The following is a 22,400-nucleotide window of genomic DNA, read 5'->3' as shown; positions in this document are numbered from 1 at the left end:
AGTCTCGACCAACCAAAGAGAACCACCAATGGGACTCTCTATGTATTTACTGGTAGCAGTGGGCCTGCTCAGCGACCTCGTCGCACCAGTTATCATTGCATCTAGTGTTGCACTCAACACCAGGCTCGACATAAACGCGGTAGGACTGGCCCTCCCAAGGAAGACGAATAGCAACCTCGGGGTCAAGCTTGGCGGCTCTGAAGCCAGCAGCACAGACGCAGCGGTATCCGATGTGATCAACGCCCTTGAAGATTCCAATGCAGCTGGTACTTTGGTGGCACTTGTTCATGCCAGGCCAGGGCTTGCACTGGTCAATGCACTCGACAGGCTTCTCTTCCTTATCCTCCTCGGATTCCTTTTCCTTGTTCTTTCCGTCGGATTTCTTCTGCTCGGTCTTAGAAGTCTTCTTATCCTTCGCGTCCTTCTTCTCATCATCATCGTCCCTCTTCTCAACCTGGGCCGTTCTGAGCTTACACTCAACCGTGCAGCTGTCGTTGTCATCGTTGTTTCCATCGTCGCACTCCTCGCCGGCCTCGACGATACCGTTGCCGCAGACACTCGTGCAGCTCTCGGGGTACAGGTTGCAAACACGCTGGGCATCAACAACGGAAGGGTAGACGGACAACGGAGGAAACACGACTCCATCTTTGGGCTCCAGGGGGTTGCCCTTGGCAAGAGGAGATCCATAGGCGGCGAGGTCAATGTGCATGACAGAGTTGACATCGTACTCGCCCAGAGTCTCCAGCTTCATGCCGTCAAGGTCAAAGGGAACAAAGTTGCAGCCGTAGCCAGTGCATGTGTCGGCTTCACAGTTTACAGGTTCACACTCCAGGTGCTCGTTGGTCATGGGGTTGAACTTGTTGGTGCAACGGATGCGGTCGCAGAACAGGTCAAGGTGCTGGTCTCTATCGGGGCGCTGGTGCTCGTGAGCAAGACCCAGAACTGTTGTTGGAGGTTATTGTTAGCACAAGGGTTTAGCAGAGATATTGTTAGTTTGAGGGGAGAGGGGTCTTACGATGACCAATCTGATGAACGTAGTCACGAACATTCTCGGTTGTGCCCAGAAGTAGATAGTTGGCTTCGGGGTTGGTAGTGTGACCAAAGCTGCTGGTGGTCAGGCTTCCCTTGACACTCTGAACGACCACAGGCCCCAGGGGACGACTACCGATTTTGTAGCCCTCCATGGTGAACCGCAACCAGGGCAGCTTAGCCTTCCAAATGCGGATAGCCTCATTGAACATTTCACCGTGCATCTGCTCGCTGGCCTCGTCGTGCCAGTAATACTTGATCTCACCATCCCTCCATAGGCTATACTCGTTCTTCTGAACAGAGATAGAACGAGGCGCTTGGCCAGGGCGAACAATGGCTTCATCCATGTTGGCCTTGCTGCCGTAAATTTCGTCACCGTTAACGATAATGCGACCCTCGTAGTTAAAGTATGCGACACGGCGGGGAGAAGTTGAGGATGGCTTGTCAAAGAAGGCCCAGGGGTTGAGGGGGTATCTCATGTTCGTAGTCTCCGTTTTGTCATCATTAACCAGAAGACTGTCGAAACCTTGTTCGCGGGCCATGACAGCCTCGGAAGCGACGGCAGCGGCAGCAAGAGCGTGGATCAACTGCATTTTGTTGGTTCGAAGAGCAAGATTTAACTAAATATGAAGTGCTTTGTATGTTGATGCTAATGAATGCAAGTGATGTAGAAGAAAAAATGAGCGAAATTGAGAGAATGAATGAGAGATGCAGATGCAGAAGTGAGTGGTGGATGGAAGATTCAGATGTGCTGTTAATGAAGAGGACATCACCAACTATATATACCATTAACTCAACTTTTAAGAGTCGCCGACAGTTCGGGAGTTGGGCCAGTATTCCACCGCCCTCGGACTCTTCCCCAAGATCTATAGTGCTCTTGGCAGAAAGAAGTACGGTTAACACGACACCACTTCACGGCCAAGTACCTTGTATGTCCTCGTTCTGATCAGATCTTGTTAGCAACTAACTCATTCTGAAAGGAAAGGGCTTTACCTCCATATCAGCCCAAAATCTCAACCCACCCCCGCCGTACCATTTATGTTTCGTTTCGGTGCTCGCCGAAGCGTATCTGTGCAAGTATGTGTGGTTCAGCCAACCGCCACATAGCAATTATCCATCTTGTCGCGCATCATACGCTAGCTGGCATTGCCAAAGGAGAGCACTGACCACACCAACACGTAAAGATCAAGATGGATAAAAGCGACAAGTCCGCCGTTGTGCATGTATCAAGGAACAAGAGTTGAGTATGCATACGGCCAACAAGCATTCGGCCACCAATATTATTAGCCGCGCTCGTATCTATTTGACATCAGACATCATTATTAGATGTACTTAAATATTCTTTTTTTGCGCCAAGTTTTTTCTATATTCCGCGCAGGATTTCATATCTTCGGGACACTCCAAGTTAGCCGACTGCCAGGGGTTTTGGCGTTTAGTGAAGATCAGTTTGAAGAAATCGGTTCTTCATTTTGCGCCCCCATGAGCCGTTGACCGAGGGCACTCTATGTATATGTGATTTTCTTTTGCCTGTCTCTTGTTCTCAGCGGTACGTAGGTAAATACTTGAAGGTGTCTGTATCACGTTAGAGTCTTCTACAAGATCGAGCGATTAACCAAGGTCTTTCGAAAAGAGGTCCGTGTTTGCTTTACGTACTGGGGCAGACGAATATTCCACAGGCGCACTATTTCTAGTTTGGCTGCTTCTGTAGCTGTGCATTTTGCATGTCCAAGTTTGTTCTTAAAATACTCTACGGTTTTTCGCCCGTGATTCGTCCGACTGGTAGATCTTGATCCTCATCACACCCCTTCCTGCGCAAACTGAAATCCCTTTCGTGAATTTCGACAATCAAAGGTTTTGGCACTAGACTAATCACTTCCCAATAACTACACCTCTAGACCAAAGGCTACATCACATTGGATTGTGTTCCTTTGATGGCGAAAACCGGACTGTCACTTCCCATATCCCCTCTTTTCTGGGGCGGCAGACCCTCCTATTAATGGCTACATTGCGTGTGTGTGTTCATGGGGGCTATGCTCTGGTCCATGTGAATCCTGCAGGCTTGAGAACTAAACGCGAGATTTACTCCGGCTGAAGGATCCTGATATCGAAAAAAGCATCTCACTATATATGTCCCCACTGCCTTTTATTTTCATGGGCAGCGAGCAGCTGCTTCAAGCCTCTTCTTCAAATCTCGGGCAAAATGCCACCGTCTTCCATGTTGCCCGGACATCAATCCCGCTCTCGTTTTTTTCACGTGTGTGTAACCTCACACCGCACACAATCAAAAAGTCAACAACCTACAATGTCGAGGATTCACATGTCGTCATTCACTTTACCACTGGGTCGACGTTCTGTGGTTTGACCAAGGGAGGGCGTTGAATTGAAGCCTTCATTATCCTGTCTACACTATGGGGGTAGATGGGACCCCGAATTTTCCACAGGCTATGGTCGTGTATGGAAGGCGTTGGTTGATCTTGTTAGTTTGTGTAGATGTCAAGTATAGTCAGTTCAAAACAAAACATGGAGGATATCTATGACACTTCCAGCAAGTAAGGAGCCCGCCGCGATCGGTTGGAGTTGATGAACTATCTTTGGATTTGTTGACAATATAGTTAGTTACGTCAAAATGGAAACTTCTAGCTAGTCCATGCCAGGGCCACTGATGCCGATTTCTACTGCATGAAATCCATCTGAAGGTTCTAGCGCCCTAGATTCTGCGCTAGAAGAGGTAACAGAGTTTTTACGTACTTCCACTGCTTTCCTTAGGGCTTATGCGCGATCATTTCGTATATCACACTTTAGACTCATTGAATTACATATGCACTATGGAATTATATTGTTAAACATCAGTACCTGAATGACGTCCATAGGCAATTGGCTTTGTAATCTCAGTACATATGTAAGGGACATTATGCAATGTATCATTGTCTCCTGATGTGGAAGGTTTAGGATGTCAAAGAATACATCAGTATAGGTGACGTAAAATATAGCCACAAGCACTGGAGCACGGGCTCATTGACAGCAAAAAGGCCAAAAAAAAACCCCCGTTCATAAGGCTGTCTTTCGAACGCGGAGGTTACAAACCCGCGACGCCGTGAAGTCGTCCAGACCTCAAGACATGCCAAGATTACTGGGGACAAATACACGAGCAGTACGGCAAAGGAAGGCTCTGCCCGCGCCTAATTCTGAGCCCTGGCCCAAAAGAACGGACAGGGGTGTGGCAAATCTGTGCGCCAGCCCTGTCAATATGGCACTTGTATTCCTCCGGTAGTAAACTCAAGACCCGGCATAAATTTGTAAGCGTGATCATCGGTGCCGGAAAAGCGCCGTCCATCATCGTTGTTCTGGCCGCACAGTTTCATGAATATGTAGCACCACTGAGCTGGGAATAAATAAAAACGAAAATCACGACCAACCGGAATGCTCACTTACTTGAAGCTACTATTTCAACTGTGCATATGCTCTAAGAAAATTATTTGTCGCCAATGACGATCAGTAGGCTTGTGTTGGCAGTGTGCGTGGGTATTGTATAGCTAAAAGCCTGTTGTTTTCAAAGTTTCTTAAGTGTTGAAGTGAGGTTCTTGATTCTAGAGGGCTACCTAGGAGCCGGGTCTCGTATTTTAAGCAACATGTAAAACAGTCGCCGAAGACTACCCTCCAGTGTTGTATTTATTTATTTATTTATTTTTAGAGTCTAGCGGGGGAGCACGTGACTCCCGCCCATCCCAGTGGGGACATGCAGACTAAGGCTAGCTTGAAACAAAAACTGTCGCTATGACAGCGCGTGGCGCAATGCCAGGGTTAGGCTGGTGAGGCCCGCGGAAGGGATGGTGGGCGCTGTACAGCCCTCCAGTGTTGTAGAAGCGGCCCTTGCGACATTAGGGTACAATGACGGCACGTGACCTAGAAGCCCCCATCACATCGCACAAATGTGGGAGGATGGACTTGAGCGGAGTTTCTAGAAAATGAAACGGTTAGTCAGATCGTTCGGTTGGTCTGAGGGTAGCGTTTTCCTAAATTGCGCACATCCATCACATGAATACCAATATTTGCCCTGTTATGCGTTCACGCTATGTCAATGCAGGACTTTTTGCTTTATGGCACCCGTGCTTCATCTGTGCAGTCTTTCTGAAGGACTCCAACTCAATAGTGATGCCCATCTCCATGATAGTAAGTCTGCCTGTATGCGACCTAGCCGTGAAAAGGAACCTTGTCACTAAAACGCGTCATGCAGTGCAACTCTCAGGGCATGTGGACAAAGTAGGTTCATTATTAAAATGCAGACAAGTATTAGAGCAAATATGGCCCTGGGAATAGATACGTTTCGTAGCTACAGATGTCATGATGGGAGTACATCTGTAGATATGAATGTGCAGAACCGTGCGTGGAAAAAAAGGGAAGGGAAGGGAGGGATATTGGACATGGAACAAGAATAAAAAGACTTCTGCCAGCCAGCTAGCATATTAATAAGAATGCCGCCGGCTTTCATTGTTTCTTTTCAGACCCGCTGGCACCCGCCGTCGCCATTGTTGTTGCTACTGTAGTTGCCGTGGTCGCAGTGGTCGCCGTCGAAATCGAGGCAGAGTCGCCCGTAACTGAGGACCCATGGCTCTTAGTCAGCAATAGCTGATGTGTGCGCCCATCGTCATGCTCGTCGTCAGAGTGAACATCGGCAGCAAGCTCAAACGATGAGCCTGAGAGATTCGACTTGTGCAGAGACTGGTAATTGCTCATGGAGGCCCGCGGAGAGGAATATGCGCCTTCTGCCTTGTCACCATTATTCGGTGACGGGGACTCGGACTGTGGAGGCGTGTTTGCTTGGGCTTTCCGACCAAAGCTCCACCCGCCTCCAGTCTTGCGCTTCTCGCCAGCCCAGTTAGCCCAGCTGCTCATGTACGAGCTAGCTCGCTCTCCAACCGTCATGCCTGACGCTTTCTCATCGGCAATCCCGCCTTGGCCGTTACTCTGAGCAGAATTTGGCTGCTGCGGCTGAGTCTGAGTTTCACCTTGAAGATCTTTCTGCCTTTCCTCCTCGGTTTTCTTCCGTTGCACTTCGCGAAACGTCTCCACGTCGGTCCACAGCTTATTCACGACAGCTGATGCCCGGTCCTTTCCAGCAGCCCAGTTTCGGCCTATAGCCTCTCGGCTTTGGGCCAGTTTATCGTCCAAATGCAGCTCTTTGACCTGTTCGGCAATCCGGCGCTGCACATCATCCATAGTTAGTCCGCCGGCACACGGGTGGCGTGGCACGACAATATCGAACATTGCATCATCCGTGTGTGTATACCACATGCGATGGTTCTCAGTACGCGTCCAGGCTTCAACCCAGTCGAAGCCAAAGTCTACGGATGGGTCACCATCTATATACGACAGACGCTGTGAGGGGTGCTTTTGAATAAAAAGATGATAGCGCACTGATGACAACATGGCTACAATGTATTCTTCAAACTGCATGCGAATGAAGGCTTCAGATCCCATGTATTGAAGATTCGTGGGATTGGCAGGATTGGCATCGTCCCATGTATCATTGACGGCTTGCGTAAGAAAGTCTATCCAACGGCGGTCGGCAGCCGTAAGATTGAGAGCAGAGCGCAAGGAGGTTGATGTGATGTTGATGGTACCTTCGTCTAGATTTATCAGGATATCCGAGTACCGGTCGCGTTGTTGTAGGAGCAAACTGTTGGTGCTACCTACGATATAGCTCTTTGTGCCAACGTCGGCCAAAACATCTAGTTGCTGCAGTGGCGTATAAGGCCCAAACAAGGCTCCCTTCCCAAATATTTGCAGCGGTAGGCCCATGAAAGCCATTGTACTGGCACGATCACTACTACGGAAGCTGACCGACTTCGCCAGCGTCTTTTCGTAAGCATTCAGATCCGGGTCAGCACAGTCTTGCATGCTTCTGATCAGACGCGGGATGAGTGAGATCAGGCAAAACTGCACCATACACAGTCGATCACAGCGTGTACCGAAAAAGAGCATCTTGGGCTGGAGCAGGCAGCATTTTAGCAGGACCAAAGTCTGCCACTTGAATTCGTGCACGAATTCCCGAAGTGACAGGCCCAAGTACTGGTCTCCACCGTCAACATTTGGTGACATCATTCCACGGCGCTTATCGTCGGCTAGACTCTCTTGAAAGTGGTGGAGAATCTCGACGTCTGTGAACTCGCGCTGAGCAAACCATGCCTGCGTAACAATGCTGAGCCGCTCACGCAACATGCCAAAGTGCTGCGGACTGTCGGTTATGACGACGACGGCCTTTTGAACCGTGGATCGGGTGACGTCCGCAGGTCGTACTTTGAGCAAGGTGGAGTCTAACTGGCGAGTACAGGCTATTCCGAAGAGCGATATCGCGGGGCCATTCTTGGAGCTTTCGGGACGGAGGAGTGTGAAATAGGAGAAGTCTTCTGAGGATCTGGCAGCAGAAGTGAAAATGTTAGTAGTTGACTTTAGCAATCACATGTCAAAAGAGGCATACAAGCAGACAAGTAAGTAAGGGAGAGAAGAGAGGAAACTATGCAGAAAGACATGGAAAAGGAGAGGCGACCAGCGTCGCAGTATGAAAGCTCTCCTGAGAATCTGCTTTATCGGAGGCGGAATAGACCCAACACTTACGCATGTGCGCCGTCACTCAACGCCATAAATGGCAACAGTGACCAGCCATATTCAACAGCAGGATCCTGACCCTCGTCTGCCCCAAACCAGTATTCAACCTCGGGCCCACGCGCATGATGAAAGTCCACGACAGAGACCAGCGGCATGAAGCCGGGCTGGATCGGTGTAGAGGGAGTGCTCGCCTCGGTTTGGGATAAGACGCCAGGCGCCGTTTTGAGGACCGGCGGAACGCCTGTGGCTGCACAACGATCAAGTCCCGTTGGATCAGTGGCGGGACCGGGGGCGGGGACCGGAGCGGCGGGTGGTATAGCAGCGGCATCGGCAGCCGGGGTCGTGGTCGAGGTCGTGGCAGAGGTCGGATTAGAAGAGGGCGGAGACGGAGATCGGGCGGGAGAAGAGGACGGGGAAGCTTGTGCAACGTCCGGCGTGGATGAGGCAGCTTCCTCTGTCTGGGCCTGGCTTTCCTTCCACGGGTCAATTGGCTCTTCTGCCATCATTTTTGGCACTGTGTGGCTTCTACTGAAGGTCGAGAAAACAGGCAAGAACACGGCTTGCAAAAGGCGGCAGGCACAGGTATGGGATGAAGCGATGAAAAGGCGGAGGGAAGGCACAAGATCACAAAAACAAAAAAAACGAGAGGAAAAAAAAAAGATGCAGCAAAATGACGACACGGCAACTACTTTCTTCAAGAATAGTCTCCTGCCTCGCTGCCGCTGCTTGATTGAGTTGTTTCTGCCAGCCGAGGATCTTTGCTCTTGCCGCAGAGCTTTGTGCTTTTTGTGCTCTGTCTTGCTGTCTTATTTGTTGTTCGTCTTGGTTGTGGTTATCCGTCTTTGGGGGGGTAGGAGGAGAGACGCAACAGGGGGCGCAGAGCCAAGAAGAGACAAAAGGCAAAGCAGAGAAAAGGATGGAGTAACTAAATGAAGAGAATGACACGCACAGAAAAACACAGTGAAAAGAATGCACAAGATGAAACGCAGCAAAAACTGGCAGCCGTCCGCTTAGTGTTTGTTATTTTGCTAAGAGAAATGAAATCGAGGAAAGAAATTGCCCCGTTGCTCTCCAACGCTAGATTCCGAGTTTTGGAAGGATGAAGGACACAAATCGGGAGTCGTTGCTGCACAATAGTGGCAGTTTTTATCTCCCTTATTTGGCGCTCAATTAAATATTGTGAATTGATTTCTTTTTGGGACTTCAATCACCACATCTCCATATCTGCATGTGTCTTCTCTCCTGTTGCTCTTAATAACTCGAAGCCCCCAGTCTGGGTCCAACTGCTGTCGTCTTCATTCTCATACTTGACGCTGTGGCTTGATGTCTTCAACAGCCACCGCTCCAAGCCACAAGTACATAAGTCTGCCAGGCAAATTGCCGCTCGCCTGTGGAAGCGTCCTCCCAGAAAAAGCCATGTCCTACGGTTAGCTTACTACATAGTTGTCGATAGTGCATGAAACAACAAAATAGCCGACCGCCATCTTGCTCTGCGTTGTTATTTCCCAGGGGAGTTAACTAGGCCTTGGAATAGGCTAGGGTTGCCAAGAGTTTTCCCATAGCTTCACTCCTACAGCCAGCACATGATGTACAAAAACGCAAGCAACAGTCGACCCTAGTATCGCAATGTCATGAATCACAGAAAAGCCACCTCAAGATCTGACGATCTTCCGTCGCGATGTCTACATTTCCAATGTTGTTTAGATTGGCCTTAAGCCCAAGCCACGGGGCGTCTTTTTTCGGTCTGTATATTACACTCTCTTCTACAGACTGCACGTTTACTCCTCTTTCGCACCGCCACGGCCGGCCCGCTCAGCAGCCTTGACAGACTTGGCGTCGGTCTGCGAAGTGCCCTGCAGCGACTGGGCGAAGCCAGCAGCAGCCTTGAAGGGACGCTTGAGATCGCCGACGGCAGGCTTGCCGAAGATGTGGATCTTGACCAGGTTGGCCTCAAGGGCAGTCTTGAGAGGAAGAATGCTCTGGATCAGAAGAGGGTTGGTGTACTTCATGTAGAGGTGTAGGACGCACATGATGGCGACGGCGGTGACCTGGCCACGCATCAGGGTGCGAAGCTGGGACATGTCGTACTCGTGGATGGTGGTGGCGACCAGCTTAGGCTCTTCGGTAGATCCCATGGGAGCAGGCTCAACGTACTTGAGGACAGTGAGGTCTAGAACGGGGATTGAGCAGGTGTTAGTAAGGTTGGTTTTGTCGTCATTGAAGCCCCGTTTCTCGACATGTGAAAGCAAGTCAGGGAAAGCGTCTTGTTTGCAAAAAAGACAAATACTGATGCTCGACAAAAGACATACCCTTCTTCTTCTGGACCTTGGCCTGGATCACCAGGTACAGTCCAAGAATGATGACGTTGCTGAGAATGTATCCACCACGAACCATGTTCAGGACATTCGGGTCGTCAAAGGGAACACGCTTGGAGACCTGCATCATGCCAAGCATGATGACAATGTTGATTCTGCAAGAGAAAAGACTATGTTAGTTATCTAGGCGCCGGCGAAAGTGTTGAGTGGCCCGTGACTGAATTAGACCTGTTCCATTGGGCTGCTGACGAATTGCGACTTGCTCGTTGTGACAGATCTGGTGATGTGTTCTGCCAGCGCGTCATTCTCCTTGGTCGTTCGTTCCATCGGCCGGTCCGTCCAGCGGCCAATCGGATGCTCACCGCAAGACACAAAAAAGCCCCGGCACAAGTTCCTTTGACGGCGCACAAGAACGTACGACGAGTAACCGAGCGGCAGAATGGCAGCAAAGAGAAACATCGAGCAGAGGTGGTGATTCGAGAGCAAAGATGGAAAGACTCACACTGCGGGAGGAAGACCGGCCATTTTTGTTCGTGGGCACTCTGCGATGCGGGCAACAGGAAGAGTAAAAGACAAGAGGAAGAATAACAAGAGAAAGTCGCGTCAGGAATGGCGACACGGAGCGAGCGTAATATGGCGATGGTGATTCCAAAAAGAAGAAAAAAAGAGAGGGAAAAATCGACGCGGGACCAATAGGTGGGAAACCAAAGTTTGCAGTAGTACAAGGCCCTGAGGGCTTGGCTGTCATAACGACCGCTGTAAACAGTTTGTAAATAGAGTGCTGGGGTCACTGTTCAGGCCTGTAAGCGCTCTGTCCAGTGGGAGAGCCGTCGAACCTTCTTTGCGCTTCGCTTGCAGCTGTTGCAATCTGGCCAGACGGACGAGACGGACTTACCGAGGGTTATAGACCCTAAAGGAGCACTTTGTTCACGGGTCCAAGTGGTAGGATTGTGTAACCTTGGGTATTGACACTATATGAGCCAACTTCAACAATTACAGCCTGTAGTTCCTGCTAATCGAACATGAGAAAGCGCATTTTGAAACGAATCCCATTCGAAAGGTAAGAGGTAGTGACGGAAGACATGTATACTGCCCGTGACCGAGGTCTCGTTGGGCCGCAAGCGAACATGTACAACCTCAAAATTAACCACGAGACAAGCGGTGTTGGAGGGGCAAAGGATCGCCTCAGATGGCAACACCAAACTCATGACAAGAGAGAGAAAGACTGTGAGAGATAGAGAGCTTTGGGCGGGAACGTACAGAGCACTGTATACAGATAAGCCTGTCTTCTATGGTTTGCGAACCGCTGCTTGTGACGATTGGACGGCTTTCCTTCCGTCGAGCAAACATGCGTAACCTCTAGACAAACGGTGAGGAACTGCACGAGACAACTATTTATAGTGCTTGCTGTTGCTGTTTGTGCCGTCTAATTTTCTTTTTTCTTTCATGCCGTCTTGTCAAGTTCAAATCTGACTTTGTTTACCCAACTCACTTACCTCTTCAGCTGTGTTGCTTTCTGCTGCTCTTCTTACTAGAGACCCATGGCATACCTTTCCAAGCCTGACGGTGTCTATCCCCCAATGCCGCCCAGTGCCAACCCTCGTCCAACTGACGCCCCGCTGTTCTGGACCCCTGAATGGCAATGGGACCACCCTCCGCACCGGCCCGCATCGCCGCACCAATACCCGGTCTATAACCCTGCGACCCACCCTCAGCCCATGCCGCAGACTATGGTTTTCCCTGTGGCAATGCCCATGCCCATGCCCATGCCCATGACTATGCCACAATCGGCTATCGCTGGCATGGCGCCGCACCAACACCAACACCAACATGCACATGCACATGGGCATCTGAACCACCACGTGTCCTGCTGCGGCTTGTTCGGCACCACTGTGCCTCCGCTGCCGCCTTCTCCCACTCCCACTGCGTCGGACAACGTCGTGCTGCAGGCCGAGGTGCGTGAGGTGCCACGCTGGAACACCCAGCCGCGCCATACGTACAAGATCACCCTCGGCCCTTCGACTACTGTCGACTACCTGGTGACTTCTATGGGTGTCAAGTCTGCACTGGATATTCGCGTGCACCTATCCCGCGGTCATTCGATGCTGCTGTCTGAGTTCCGTGGACGTCACGACTTGGGCATGCTGAAGAGACCGGGCGTTTGGTTTGAAGTACTCCATAATTAATTGGATGATTTGAACTCTAGTCGCTTACTATACCCATACGGGATGATAGAAACATATATGACGAACAAGGTGTGGCATAATTTGGGAATTTCTAAAACTTCAATGGAAAATAAAATCGAATCAATTCGAAGTCAGAACTTGGTGCATGTTCATATTATATACTTGTGTGCCTGAGTCTCACGTCAGTGCTCACCCATGTGCAATTCTCCCAACTACAACAGCAGCCTATCACCAGCGCTGAGAAGTCTTTAGAAAACAAAAACCCCAAGACATGCAGATAAAATACGAGGAGAAGAATAGCAATCCTCCAAAATATCGAAAAAAAACTCCTTCAAAGTGTGGAAGAAGAGATGTACAAGAGATAGAAGCAATGAGAACACGAACAAACAGTTTGCGGCACAATAATAAACAGAAATACACATATGATGAGAACGATGACAGTGAGGAAAAAAAGCAAACAAAAGTAGTAGCAACTGAAGATGGAAATGAAAGAACAGCCCGATCCTTTTCCAGAGAAAAATACACAATAAACACCCAACTAGCACTCAAAACACAAAAAAAGACACTAACAGGGAAAGAAAAATAGGGAGACGCGGATATGATGCTCGGTCATAACCGGTATAAGCTCATTACTTCTTCCTTTCGCACTACGCGTTACAAAGTAAGCGGCACGATGGGAAAAGGAAAAAAGACCAGAGAAGAACAGCAGAGTTGGATCTAGTTATAAACGAAGCCAACCATGTCATCAGGACCTGCGTTCAGAGATGCCTGCCATCAGAGGTCGTGGGCTTGGAAATGACTGATAAGTAGCGGGGAAGGTGACTGTGACTGTCGAGAGCCCAGAAAGACAGGGCCCTGCACAAGCGCAAGAGGTCCAACAGAACCACCAGTAGCGAGACCAAAATCAAAGTATCGAGGCAAAGACCCAGACCTCTAGTATTGGGGCTCAGGGCCAAGCATATCAAGGATGCGCCGAGACCGGTTAAGGGTAGCGGTCAAGATAGAAACCAATGGGTCCATTGAAGCAGGGCCGCCGAGTCGATTGACAAGCTTAGTACTTGAGGCTAAAACAAGATTCATAATTCGAGGAGTGACTTCTTTGATTTGGGTGTCCTAAAAGATTAACAGTTAGTATCTGTGGCTACGACTATAGTTACTGGGTAACGTAATGACGTGGGAAACTTACAAATGTCGGAAGGTTATTGTACAAGCAAAGAACACACATGTCGAGCCAGGCAGTCTTGGCACGCAACAACGGGCCAGGCTCAAGATTCTGCGCAACAGTAGCGGCGACCGAAAGCTGCACAAGAGAAGGCACATCTTGAAGAATGGTAGGATTGAGTTGACACCAAAAACGGGCAAAGATCTCTTGCTCACGGCCGCTCTGTAGCCAGCGCACAATAGCAGCCTCAAGCTTGTTCTCATTCACCAGGTTCTGAACCGCGGTAATGTTACTAATAAGTGCCTCGTCGTACTCATTACCGCCACCAGGGTTGCTGCCAGCGCTGCCGCTAGTGCCAGGTTGCCGCTGGCCTCCTTGGTTGGAAAGCGGCATCTGCTGCGGCTGAGGTGCAAGCTGGGACTGCGACGCCTTGTACATGTGCTGTGGCTGTGGCTGAATGGGGATCTGCTGCTGAAGCTGTTGCTGAAGCTGCTGTTGCTGTTGTTGCTGCTGGAGCTGCTGATGCTGCATCTGAACATGAGACTGCACTAGAGATTGCTGATGGAGCAAAAGCTGCTGCTGCTGCTGATCAACTGACGACTGAGGCGAGGCATGCATGTTGTGAGCAGGAGGGCCGCGAGGAGAGTGGTCCATGGCATGAGGAGAGTCATTGCCATGAGATGCCGACGTAAACCGGGCATCACGAGCCTGGCGCTGCTGCAGCTTCAAAATCTCATTTTGGAACTGGCCCTGTGCCTGAGCCATGGTTGCAACTGTGTCAGACAGGCGGGTAACAAGCGACAGAAGTTGGTCGATTTTGCTGCGGTCGTTGGCTCGGTATGCATTGAGCTTGTCAATTTCATCCTGGTAGCGCTCGTGCATTTCAGCAGCGACACGCTCCGTGGCCTGAATGTTCATAGCAGTAAAGGACGGGGCAAGGTTCGGGCCAAGGTTAGACAAGAAGTCGTCCTGAAGCTCTTGGACTCGCACAGTGACAAGGCCAGCAACCTTGTTAGAGAGGGCTTCGACAAACTGGGGGTTCTGGAGAGAGCTATGAAGGCATTGCTGAATGACACTAGGGATGATGCGCTGCAACTCTTTCTGCACCACCATGGAAACGTGGTTGCTCAGCTTGCTACTCAACTGGCTGTTGATGGCGTTGGTAGTCACCTGGTTGATGGCGGGTACAATGGATTGATGGAACTGCTCGTCAATAATCTTGCCAAGTACCTTCTGTGTGTTCCCATTGAGAACTTCAGAGACGAGGTCTAGCAGCTTAATTTGACGCTGATCAAACTCCGTGTCACGAGCACGGATCATGTCATCAACAACAGAGTTCAGATTCTTGACTGAAGAAGCCATAATATCTGAAATGCTATGGGCAAGGCGTTGCTCCATTCCCTTGACAGCAGACTCAATGGAATCCTGAGAAGCACCAGGCAGGCTTTTCTGAGAGCCACCCGGCTTGGTGACAGCTTCGTTCTTAATGGCAGCTTTACCAGTGGAGCTACCAGCAATGATGGGAATCTCATTCTGGGGAGCGTTCTTCTTTTTCCGGAGTTTACGATCGTTTTTGTCGCTGGAGTTAAGGCTTGCTTCATTTGCATCACGCTCCTTAGTCTCGATGCGGAACTTGAGCGGTTCAGAAGCTGCGACAGCGAAAGACTTGTGATTGCCTTCTTCAACACCATGGGCGGCTGACTCTTTACGAGAAGAAATGGCAGGTCGCGTCTCCTCAGAAGGAAGGGGCGCAATGGTCTTGAGTTTATCAACCGTGATGACACCCACACTTTCAGCGTTGATGGCCGAGATGACCTTGTTCTCTTTAGACCAGCCCAAGTCAGCCTGCTTCATGAAGATGCACGTAACACCCTTGGAGTGCATGGCGTAAAGTTCAAAGAGAGTCTGGTCCTTCTCTTCGGGGGAGGAAGCTGGGTTGGTGAGGATATCAAGACTACGCAGAATACCACGGTTGCCGAAAGAGTACTCGCGTACGCCACTAATGACTGCGGTAGAATCGGGCTGGGGGATGGTAGGATCACCAGCAGCAAGGCGGCTCATGTAGACAGCTTGAGAGATGCTCTTGAACGAGTATTTGGGCGCAGAGAGATGGGCAAGGTAAACAGAGTTACGGGTAGGATGCCCAATAACAAGCATTCCGGTTGCAGGATGATATGTAACACTACAGACAGCGTCCGACTCCTTCGAGTGAGGAAGGTTGAACTCCTGGACGGGTTTGCCCAGAGCAAGATCCCAAAGCTGCAGAGTGTGGTTCTGTTTCATACCAACAATCATGTAGCGCAGGGCACATCGTTTCTGGAACGGACGGGCCTTGTCCAGGAGGAGAACAGAAGTGGGCCAGGCCTTTTCACCTTCGGGAGTACTGGCTAGCGTGAGCAGAGGCTCATTGATTTCCATGTGGGTATTGGCTGGCATAGGGGCTGAAGGATCAGAGCCCTCTCTGACAGCAACAAGCTCACGGATATCCCAGAATCGAATGCGACCAGACTTATCCAAAGAAACAACAACAGTGTCATCCTGGCTGAACACGAAATCTTTGCCAGCTTTACCGGTATTGATCTTCAGCGAACAGTCTCTGCTGAGCTTCTCAGAATCGACAACGCGGTCGTGGCCGGGTTTGAAGTAATCGCCCTGCATGATGACGGAAGGCCAGATGATGCTGATGTACTTTCCACGACCTGTAGCGAAATATTCAGGATGACCAGACGATACACGAGCACGTGTCTTTAAAAGGCCACCGGGAGCATCGCCTTCTTGAGCGCTAATGGGGGGCAGGGCAAAGCCGTTCAGCTCAGGGTGACCTTCACCACTAACAAGGTCCTTGTCGTCTTGCCAGATCTTGGCCCAGTAAACAGTGCCGCCGATTCCAGTTCCAAGAATGGCTTCCTGCTGCGAAGAAGCATCATCATTTCCTGTAACAGACATAGACACGTTGAAGATGCGGTCCTTGGTGTCAGCGAAGATCTTGGCGTCTTTACCGTCGTCCTGTCTGATGACACGGAGGCCACCGGCCTTAGACATGCCGTAGGCCATGTAACGGGAAGTAGCAGTGTATAGGTTACGATCAACTTGGTCGAAGTCCTTCTTGAGACGAGCGACTTCCATGATGGCAGAGTCGCGGAAGAAGGGACGGGGCTCGGTCTTATCGTGCAGCGTGATGGAGATCCATGGTTGCATGGGGAAGTTATAAACCTTAACCAGGGGTTCCTCTTTTTCAGTGGGACTGGTTTCGTCCTCTTCAGGATCAGCATTTTCCCAGTTTTCGGCAACAGCTTCATCGGCAACATCCGGAATGATGGCTTCGTCTTCGGTTCCAGACTTGGATGCACTGTTAAGGCCTTCATCATCGTCGGAAGCGCGGACAATATCATCAAGGGCGTTTGAATTAGTAGAAGGTACCCACTCATCCTTTGCAGTAACAGCTTGTTCAGTAGAGGTAGAAGTAGAAGTAGGGACCACGGTACGATCAGCCATGGAAGCAAAGTTCTGGTTAGGCGACTGAGGCAACGATGAAATGGTATGAGGCTTGGGTTCCACAAGCGACTTTAACACATCATAGTGGCCGGGCGAGACGGCAGACTCGGGCTGGGGAGCAGCAGGCACCGGTTCATGGGAATTTTCGATAGGCCGCTCAGAAATGGCAGCATTCTTGGGAAGATTGTCAAAAGAGCCGTCATGATGTCCCTGGTTAATGGGAGTCACACTAACAAAGGACTCAGTCGTGTTGGTATGCGGGGTCTGGGTCTGGTCAACTGGATGGTCTCTCTGGCGGGTTTCATTGTTAGGGCTCGAAATGGGCAAGGATCCACTATCAGGACGTCCAAAATCCATGGAGTTTTGAGGCGACTGTGAATCAGACATGGGCTTCTTCAAAATCTGGAACGAAGTGGCAGACGAAGCGTGACCGTCACGGTCAGGGGGCTGGTCCATAGGACGGGAGCCAGAAGCAGAGCCAGCGGGCGAATCATCGCGGATATCGCGACTGGTAAAAGAATGGATGCTGCCAGGCCCTCCGGGATATCCATAAGTATGGCCGATGTTGGGATGAGCACCAGGCTCGGAGCCGTAGTAGGGGTTAGTGTTGTTGCCGTAGTTGGGGATACGTTGTTCATGGGCGGGGTGGTCAAACTTGTAGCCAGGCGGGATACTAGAATGAGAGTTCTGGGCAGCGGGCGACATGGAGTTTTGGATGGGAAAACGTGAGACAGAGTTCGGGCTTCCAGGTATTTCATGGTGAGCCTGTGACTGCGGCTGTGGCTGCTGCTGCAGCTGTGATTGGGACTGGGGCGTGTGGATGCCCGTGTGCTGGCCTTGCGAGGATGAATCATTGACAGGGCGCATCTGCTGCTCCTGGTCGTCCTGACTGGGCTTGGGGCGGTTGAGCAAGTTGAGCAGGTAGGAGCGGGTGTCGGGCGTAGGCGAGGTGTTGAACACGGACGAGGCAGGGGGCGTCGGCGATGTGATGCCATTGCGGTGATCCTTGATCTCGCCGCGCATCATGGCAGCCAGGACGCCAGTCGGGTCAGGGGCAACAGGAGCAGGGGCCATAATACGGGCACTGGAAGAGGCGACAGTAGTTATGGGGAACATCTGAGGCTCAACGGGCTGCGACTTTGACTGCTGGGGCGACTGCGGCTGGGGTTGAGACTGAGGTTGAGACTGGGATTGAGCCTGGGGCTGCGACGGATAGCGCTGCTGGTGGTCGTTCTGGTGATCATACTGCTGCGAGAGACTTGAGGGACCGTGCAGCTGGTGGATGGACTGCGGGCCCTTGCCATTGAACTTGAGGAGGTTCAGTAGGTCGACGCTGCCACTGGCACCACCACCGCCACCGACCGGCGGTGTAGGAGCAGGAGGGAGATTTCCATCAATCCCGTCCATGCTGCCTGTTGGTATTGGTTGTATCGCGGAAGGGGGTTCGCGTCAAATAATGAGGTTCTGGGAGACACTGGCGAGTGTCTCTCAGGATGACTCAAAGCTCGGACTTTTCAGACGAGCACGACGACGAAGTGAGGCAAGGCGAGGCCAGAACAGAGCAAAGCAATCGAGAAAAGACGCGGGTAGATAAGCAACCCGAGAGAAGACAAAAGTGACGCTGTTGGCTGCGTGGGAAGGCGAAGAATGAACGACCAAGACTGAGAAGCAGGATGAAAGCACGAGAACGAAGGAAGAAAAACCTCAAGAGCGGAAGCCCAACGAGACCACGCGAAAAGGGCGCAGTGGCAATGGCTGGACGACAGAAACGGGTTGGATGATGACACAAAGGGAGGGAGACAAGAGGCGAGAAGAGAGCAGCGGCAGCAAAAGGCCGAAACAGCAGCTTTTCAGAGCACGTCCCTTGCTTTGATGGTGCAGAGCAAAAAAAAAAAGAAAAAAAGACAATCAGTCCGGCGCGCAACAAAGGAGAGCGGAAAAAGAATCGCGGTTCGATGGAGACGAAGGTTGGGCGTGGATTGGGCACAAGTGAAGGCAAAGGGAAAGGAGAAAAAAAGAGAAATAGAAGTGGGCGTGGGCACGGAAACAAAACGAGATGGAAACAGAGCTTTGCTGAAGACTTTTCTGGGGCTCGGAAAGGAGCTTGCGGCTGGAGAGCTAATTGGGCAAGCGGGCCAAGCTCCAGCCAGGATAGCCCAGCTGTGGCTGTAGGGGGTTTCGGGGTCTACAGGGCCTGAGATCAGTGGGTCAGCGCCATTCACTGCCCAGTTTTCAATGGAGCTACAGTGGAGGCTACCCACTAGGCGGCACCGAGCCAGCAGGGCGGTATTCAGGGCTGGGGAAGCAGAGGTCTTTGAGACCGTGCGCAAAAAAAAGCCAGAGAACAGAGATCAGAGAAGACACACCAAACTTTGGTTTGAAGGCACGTCGAAGCTTGAGCTGAGCAAGGCAATGGAAAGCTCCGGTGGCACAGTGAAGATAAGAGCATGGTAAGATCTCGGTTGTGGTGGTTCTCTATCCAGCGACTAATTGTTATGCTTGTAACCAACTACAGAGTGTGTACATGCAAGAAAGGCGGTGAGTATCAAATCACATCAACCCACCAAGCCCACAATGCAGGGCGGCCATGAACTTGGGAGAACAAGAAACAAGAATGAGGCCTGGCTTTCCCCCCTCTCCAGTACCTGAGTACATAATATAGCAGATTAGTCCAGCAAGCAAAGTCCAGTCAAGATACTAGTAACTAGCTCATCATACATAACTAGTTACAGGCATTTATATGTAGTTTGTATATATGTGTGCACACGAGACGATGGGCAAATGAACACTACAAACAAATCCTCGTCAAGCAAATGGTCTATCCAGTTGGCGACAGACTGACGATGTCCATGATCCCTATGCACCCCACGTATCCTAAAGGCTATCAGTGGTACCAATAGCCTCGTTCCCAGCCTCTCTCTCCCTTGGACCAGGACTATCTTTGGGTCTCTCCCAGTCTCCTCATCATGGCTCTTACATATAGTAACCACGGGTCTTGAGACGCACCATAGATGCTTCTCCAAGGACATGACTATGTACTACTTGGCCGTAACCAACTACCTATGTGCGTAGGTATCTATGTATGTACATACGTGCTTGTGCTCCTTGTAGCACCTGCTCCTCTGTTGTGTCTGCCCAAGTTCAATCCCAGAACAAAGGGTCAGAAAGTGCCACCCACTTCAAGCTCAGCCTGCGCCGTGCTGATGCTGGCCTCGAATCTGATGACCGGCCGAAGGAACTGCCACGTCCTCCCGCATCACTCAAGCTTGTATATTATGTATGTACGTAGTCACCAGGACCAGTTAAAGTGTTCGTCAGTACTATGGGCACGAGTATACATAGCCATTAGCGTGACCCTTCTGAGCCCCTCTGTGTTTCCTTGTCCTTTTCTGACTTACTGACTCAATCAAGTGTCCTCCACAATCCCATCATAACCTTGACCTCAGGCCAATGATACATACCAAACTTGGCCGGTAGAAAGAATTGGTTGACAGACTGCCACGGCTACAAGTGTGGATCCAACACATGCAAGCTGAACGTCCTGAAGCTGTGTATCTTCACGTGAGTCTTTTTCTTCTCGACTATGGAAGTATATGTAGTCAAGTAGTGTATACATGTCGACTATCAGCAAATGCACTTCTGCATATGCAAACTGACATCCAGGCATCATGTCAGCGCGCATCAGCGCCGTCAAAGAACGGCTACATTCAAGCTGGTCCGATACAAGTACAAGTAACTAGCTACATAGTTAGTTATCTTTATAGTTACTTATATACATACATATCGTAATCAACACCACCAACCATCACGAGATTCCAGATGCTACGAAAACGCCACCCCATGTTTTGCCTTCCCAGCCGCACCAAGTCATCATTGAGAGACTGCAAATCCCGGCTATGAGTGCGGGGAAGGAGAAAATTCTGAGCTCTTGGTCTGTTGAACCGAGCCTGTTATTGTTATCTCGTCTATGTGTACACATGTGCATATGGAGGAGCATGTATGCATGGTGTTGATGCAATGATTACATAACTAACTAGTTAGTGAGAATACTTTTTTATCACTAGCTCCAATCCTTCGCCACCATAGATCACGAGTCTGGGTTGCATAACTTAACCCCAGTGTCAAGCCAACGTCATCTCTGGTTACACGATAACTCTTATTCTCATAAGTTCGTAGCACAATAGACTTTGGGGGTTACAGAACGCAAATATTGGGAGGGTTCTCCCTCTTTATATATCTCCAGGCATCTGTTTCTGCTTCTAGACAACTAAACAACCCAAGCATAAGAGTATGCACCGATCTTTTTGTATATGTCTCTGGCATTGTTGCGAAGAAGCTCGGACCCTGGCACCGGCCAACAAAACTGACACAGGCTTATGCTACCGTGTGAACAAGCAAGTGACTGGTTGGTGCTGCGTAACCCTTAGAGTCATGCAGTCTGGAATAGACGTGGCCAGGTGCCCTAGGGTGGAGCGAGCGTCGCTGTCCAATACTCCCACCAACTTCTAGCCCGTGGTGTTTAAGGTTGTCTTTGTTGTCTCGGGAGCACCAGCAATGCAACCGAAATAGAGGAGAAGGCGGCAGAGAAGACTGTGAATTTGCGATGATGAGGTTTGTCTTTGATAGGGGGTGTGCTCCCTTGGTTGCTGTATATATCTTGGAACGGTCTTTGGGGCTTTTTTAGTGATGTCTCTCCCTGCTGGGGGTCATGTGTGGCCCACGCGGACACGATATGCATAGCAGACAATCACATATTTGAATGTATGGTGCTGATACCACAGTGGCATGCTTGTAATTGAGATTCTTAGGGACTCCCTCTGATGTTCATGTGCGGCTGGAAAAGTATCACGAGAAAGCAAAAGCTAAATTCCAAGAAAAAAAACATTCTTTCTCTCCCCCAAAAAAAAAGAAAAAGAAAAGAAAATACATTATCAAGTAAACAATACAAGACATTTCGTTCAGTGCGTCCCTGCCAAAATCTTCCTTTTGCTTCTACATACGTATTCTCCAGCGTGTGGCATCTCAGCTTGGGCCGACCCAAGGCTCGCGCTTGATGCTTTTTTTTTTGGCGTCTTGGAAAATGCCCTACAACTAGGTATCATGACTGGCTAACAACAAAGCCGAGGTCACCTTGGTCAGGGCCTCCACCAATTCTCGTTGGAGTTCCCCTGGGCTTTTCTACGCTTTTATTATCCTAAGCTGGGGACGCTGTATTCATTCTTTCCTTCCGCCTTTCTTCTCGTTCCTCTACTCGGCTGTGGCTCCCTTGACTTTGTTGCCCTTTTTTTTGGCTGTTTCTGTCGTTTATTGCTACTCCTTATTGGATCACCACATACTTGTGCTGTTGTGCACTGTTACTAATGCTCCAGGGACGGGCGTTTTTCATCGTGTAAACTGCACTCTTGGGGCCTTTCCCCTCTCTTTCTTACTCCGGTGACTAGGTTGAGAAGAGGGTATGTTTATCTTGGCTTTTGTTCCACGACCAAACAAGATATAAGATAACCATATCCTTTTGCCATCTCCTTTCTTTGTTTCTCGACCTTCTTTCTCGTCTTCCTAGTAATTTCTTTTCGGCTCCTCCTCTTAGCTGTTTAGCCTCCGTCCCCC

General features: G+C 50.2%; 5 protein-coding genes across 5 annotated transcripts; 1 reads left to right on the top strand and 4 right to left on the bottom strand.

Annotated features, from left to right (window-relative positions):
- Positions 1 to 46: 46 nt before the first annotated feature.
- BROUX77_000839 (uncharacterized protein) lies at positions 47 to 1,622 on the bottom strand (the record flags this gene model as incomplete). Its single annotated transcript, XM_073753487.1, has 2 exons — positions 47 to 942; positions 1,016 to 1,622. 2 exons carry the CDS (start codon positions 1,620 to 1,622, stop codon positions 47 to 49), a joined length of 1,503 nt encoding a protein of 500 aa, XP_073609074.1.
- A 3,892-nt stretch (positions 1,623 to 5,514) lies between these two features.
- Positions 5,515 to 8,141, bottom strand: BROUX77_000838 (uncharacterized protein; the record flags this gene model as incomplete). Its single annotated transcript, XM_073753486.1, has 2 exons — positions 5,515 to 7,444; positions 7,645 to 8,141. The coding sequence occupies 2 exons, from the start codon at positions 8,139 to 8,141 to the stop codon at positions 5,515 to 5,517; spliced, it is 2,427 nt and encodes an 808-aa protein (XP_073609073.1).
- A 1,272-nt stretch (positions 8,142 to 9,413) lies between these two features.
- Positions 9,414 to 10,475, bottom strand: BROUX77_000837 (uncharacterized protein; the record flags this gene model as incomplete). Its single annotated transcript, XM_073753485.1, has 3 exons — positions 9,414 to 9,805; positions 9,945 to 10,105; positions 10,453 to 10,475. The coding sequence occupies 3 exons, from the start codon at positions 10,473 to 10,475 to the stop codon at positions 9,414 to 9,416; spliced, it is 576 nt and encodes a 191-aa protein (XP_073609072.1).
- Positions 10,476 to 11,491: 1,016 nt separating this feature from the next.
- On the top strand, positions 11,492 to 12,136 carry BROUX77_000836 (uncharacterized protein; the record flags this gene model as incomplete). The annotated part of the gene is made up of 1 exon (XM_073753484.1): positions 11,492 to 12,136. The coding sequence occupies one exon, from the start codon at positions 11,492 to 11,494 to the stop codon at positions 12,134 to 12,136; it is 645 nt and encodes a 214-aa protein (XP_073609071.1).
- Positions 12,137 to 13,069: 933 nt separating this feature from the next.
- BROUX77_000835 (uncharacterized protein) lies at positions 13,070 to 18,200 on the bottom strand (the record flags this gene model as incomplete). The annotated part of the gene is made up of 2 exons (XM_073753483.1): positions 13,070 to 13,249; positions 13,323 to 18,200. The coding sequence occupies 2 exons, from the start codon at positions 18,198 to 18,200 to the stop codon at positions 13,070 to 13,072; spliced, it is 5,058 nt and encodes a 1,685-aa protein (XP_073609070.1).
- Positions 18,201 to 22,400: the final 4,200 nt, after the last annotated feature.

Source organism: Berkeleyomyces rouxiae (genome assembly GCF_048999995.1).
Source record: "Berkeleyomyces rouxiae strain 22BRR77 chromosome Unknown BrBRR77_ptg000001l, whole genome shotgun sequence".
In the NCBI taxonomy this organism is placed as follows: domain Eukaryota; kingdom Fungi; phylum Ascomycota; class Sordariomycetes; order Microascales; family Ceratocystidaceae; genus Berkeleyomyces; species Berkeleyomyces rouxiae.
The sequence above is the reverse complement of the archived record's forward strand: the minus strand, read 5'-3'. Positions and strand labels throughout refer to the sequence as shown.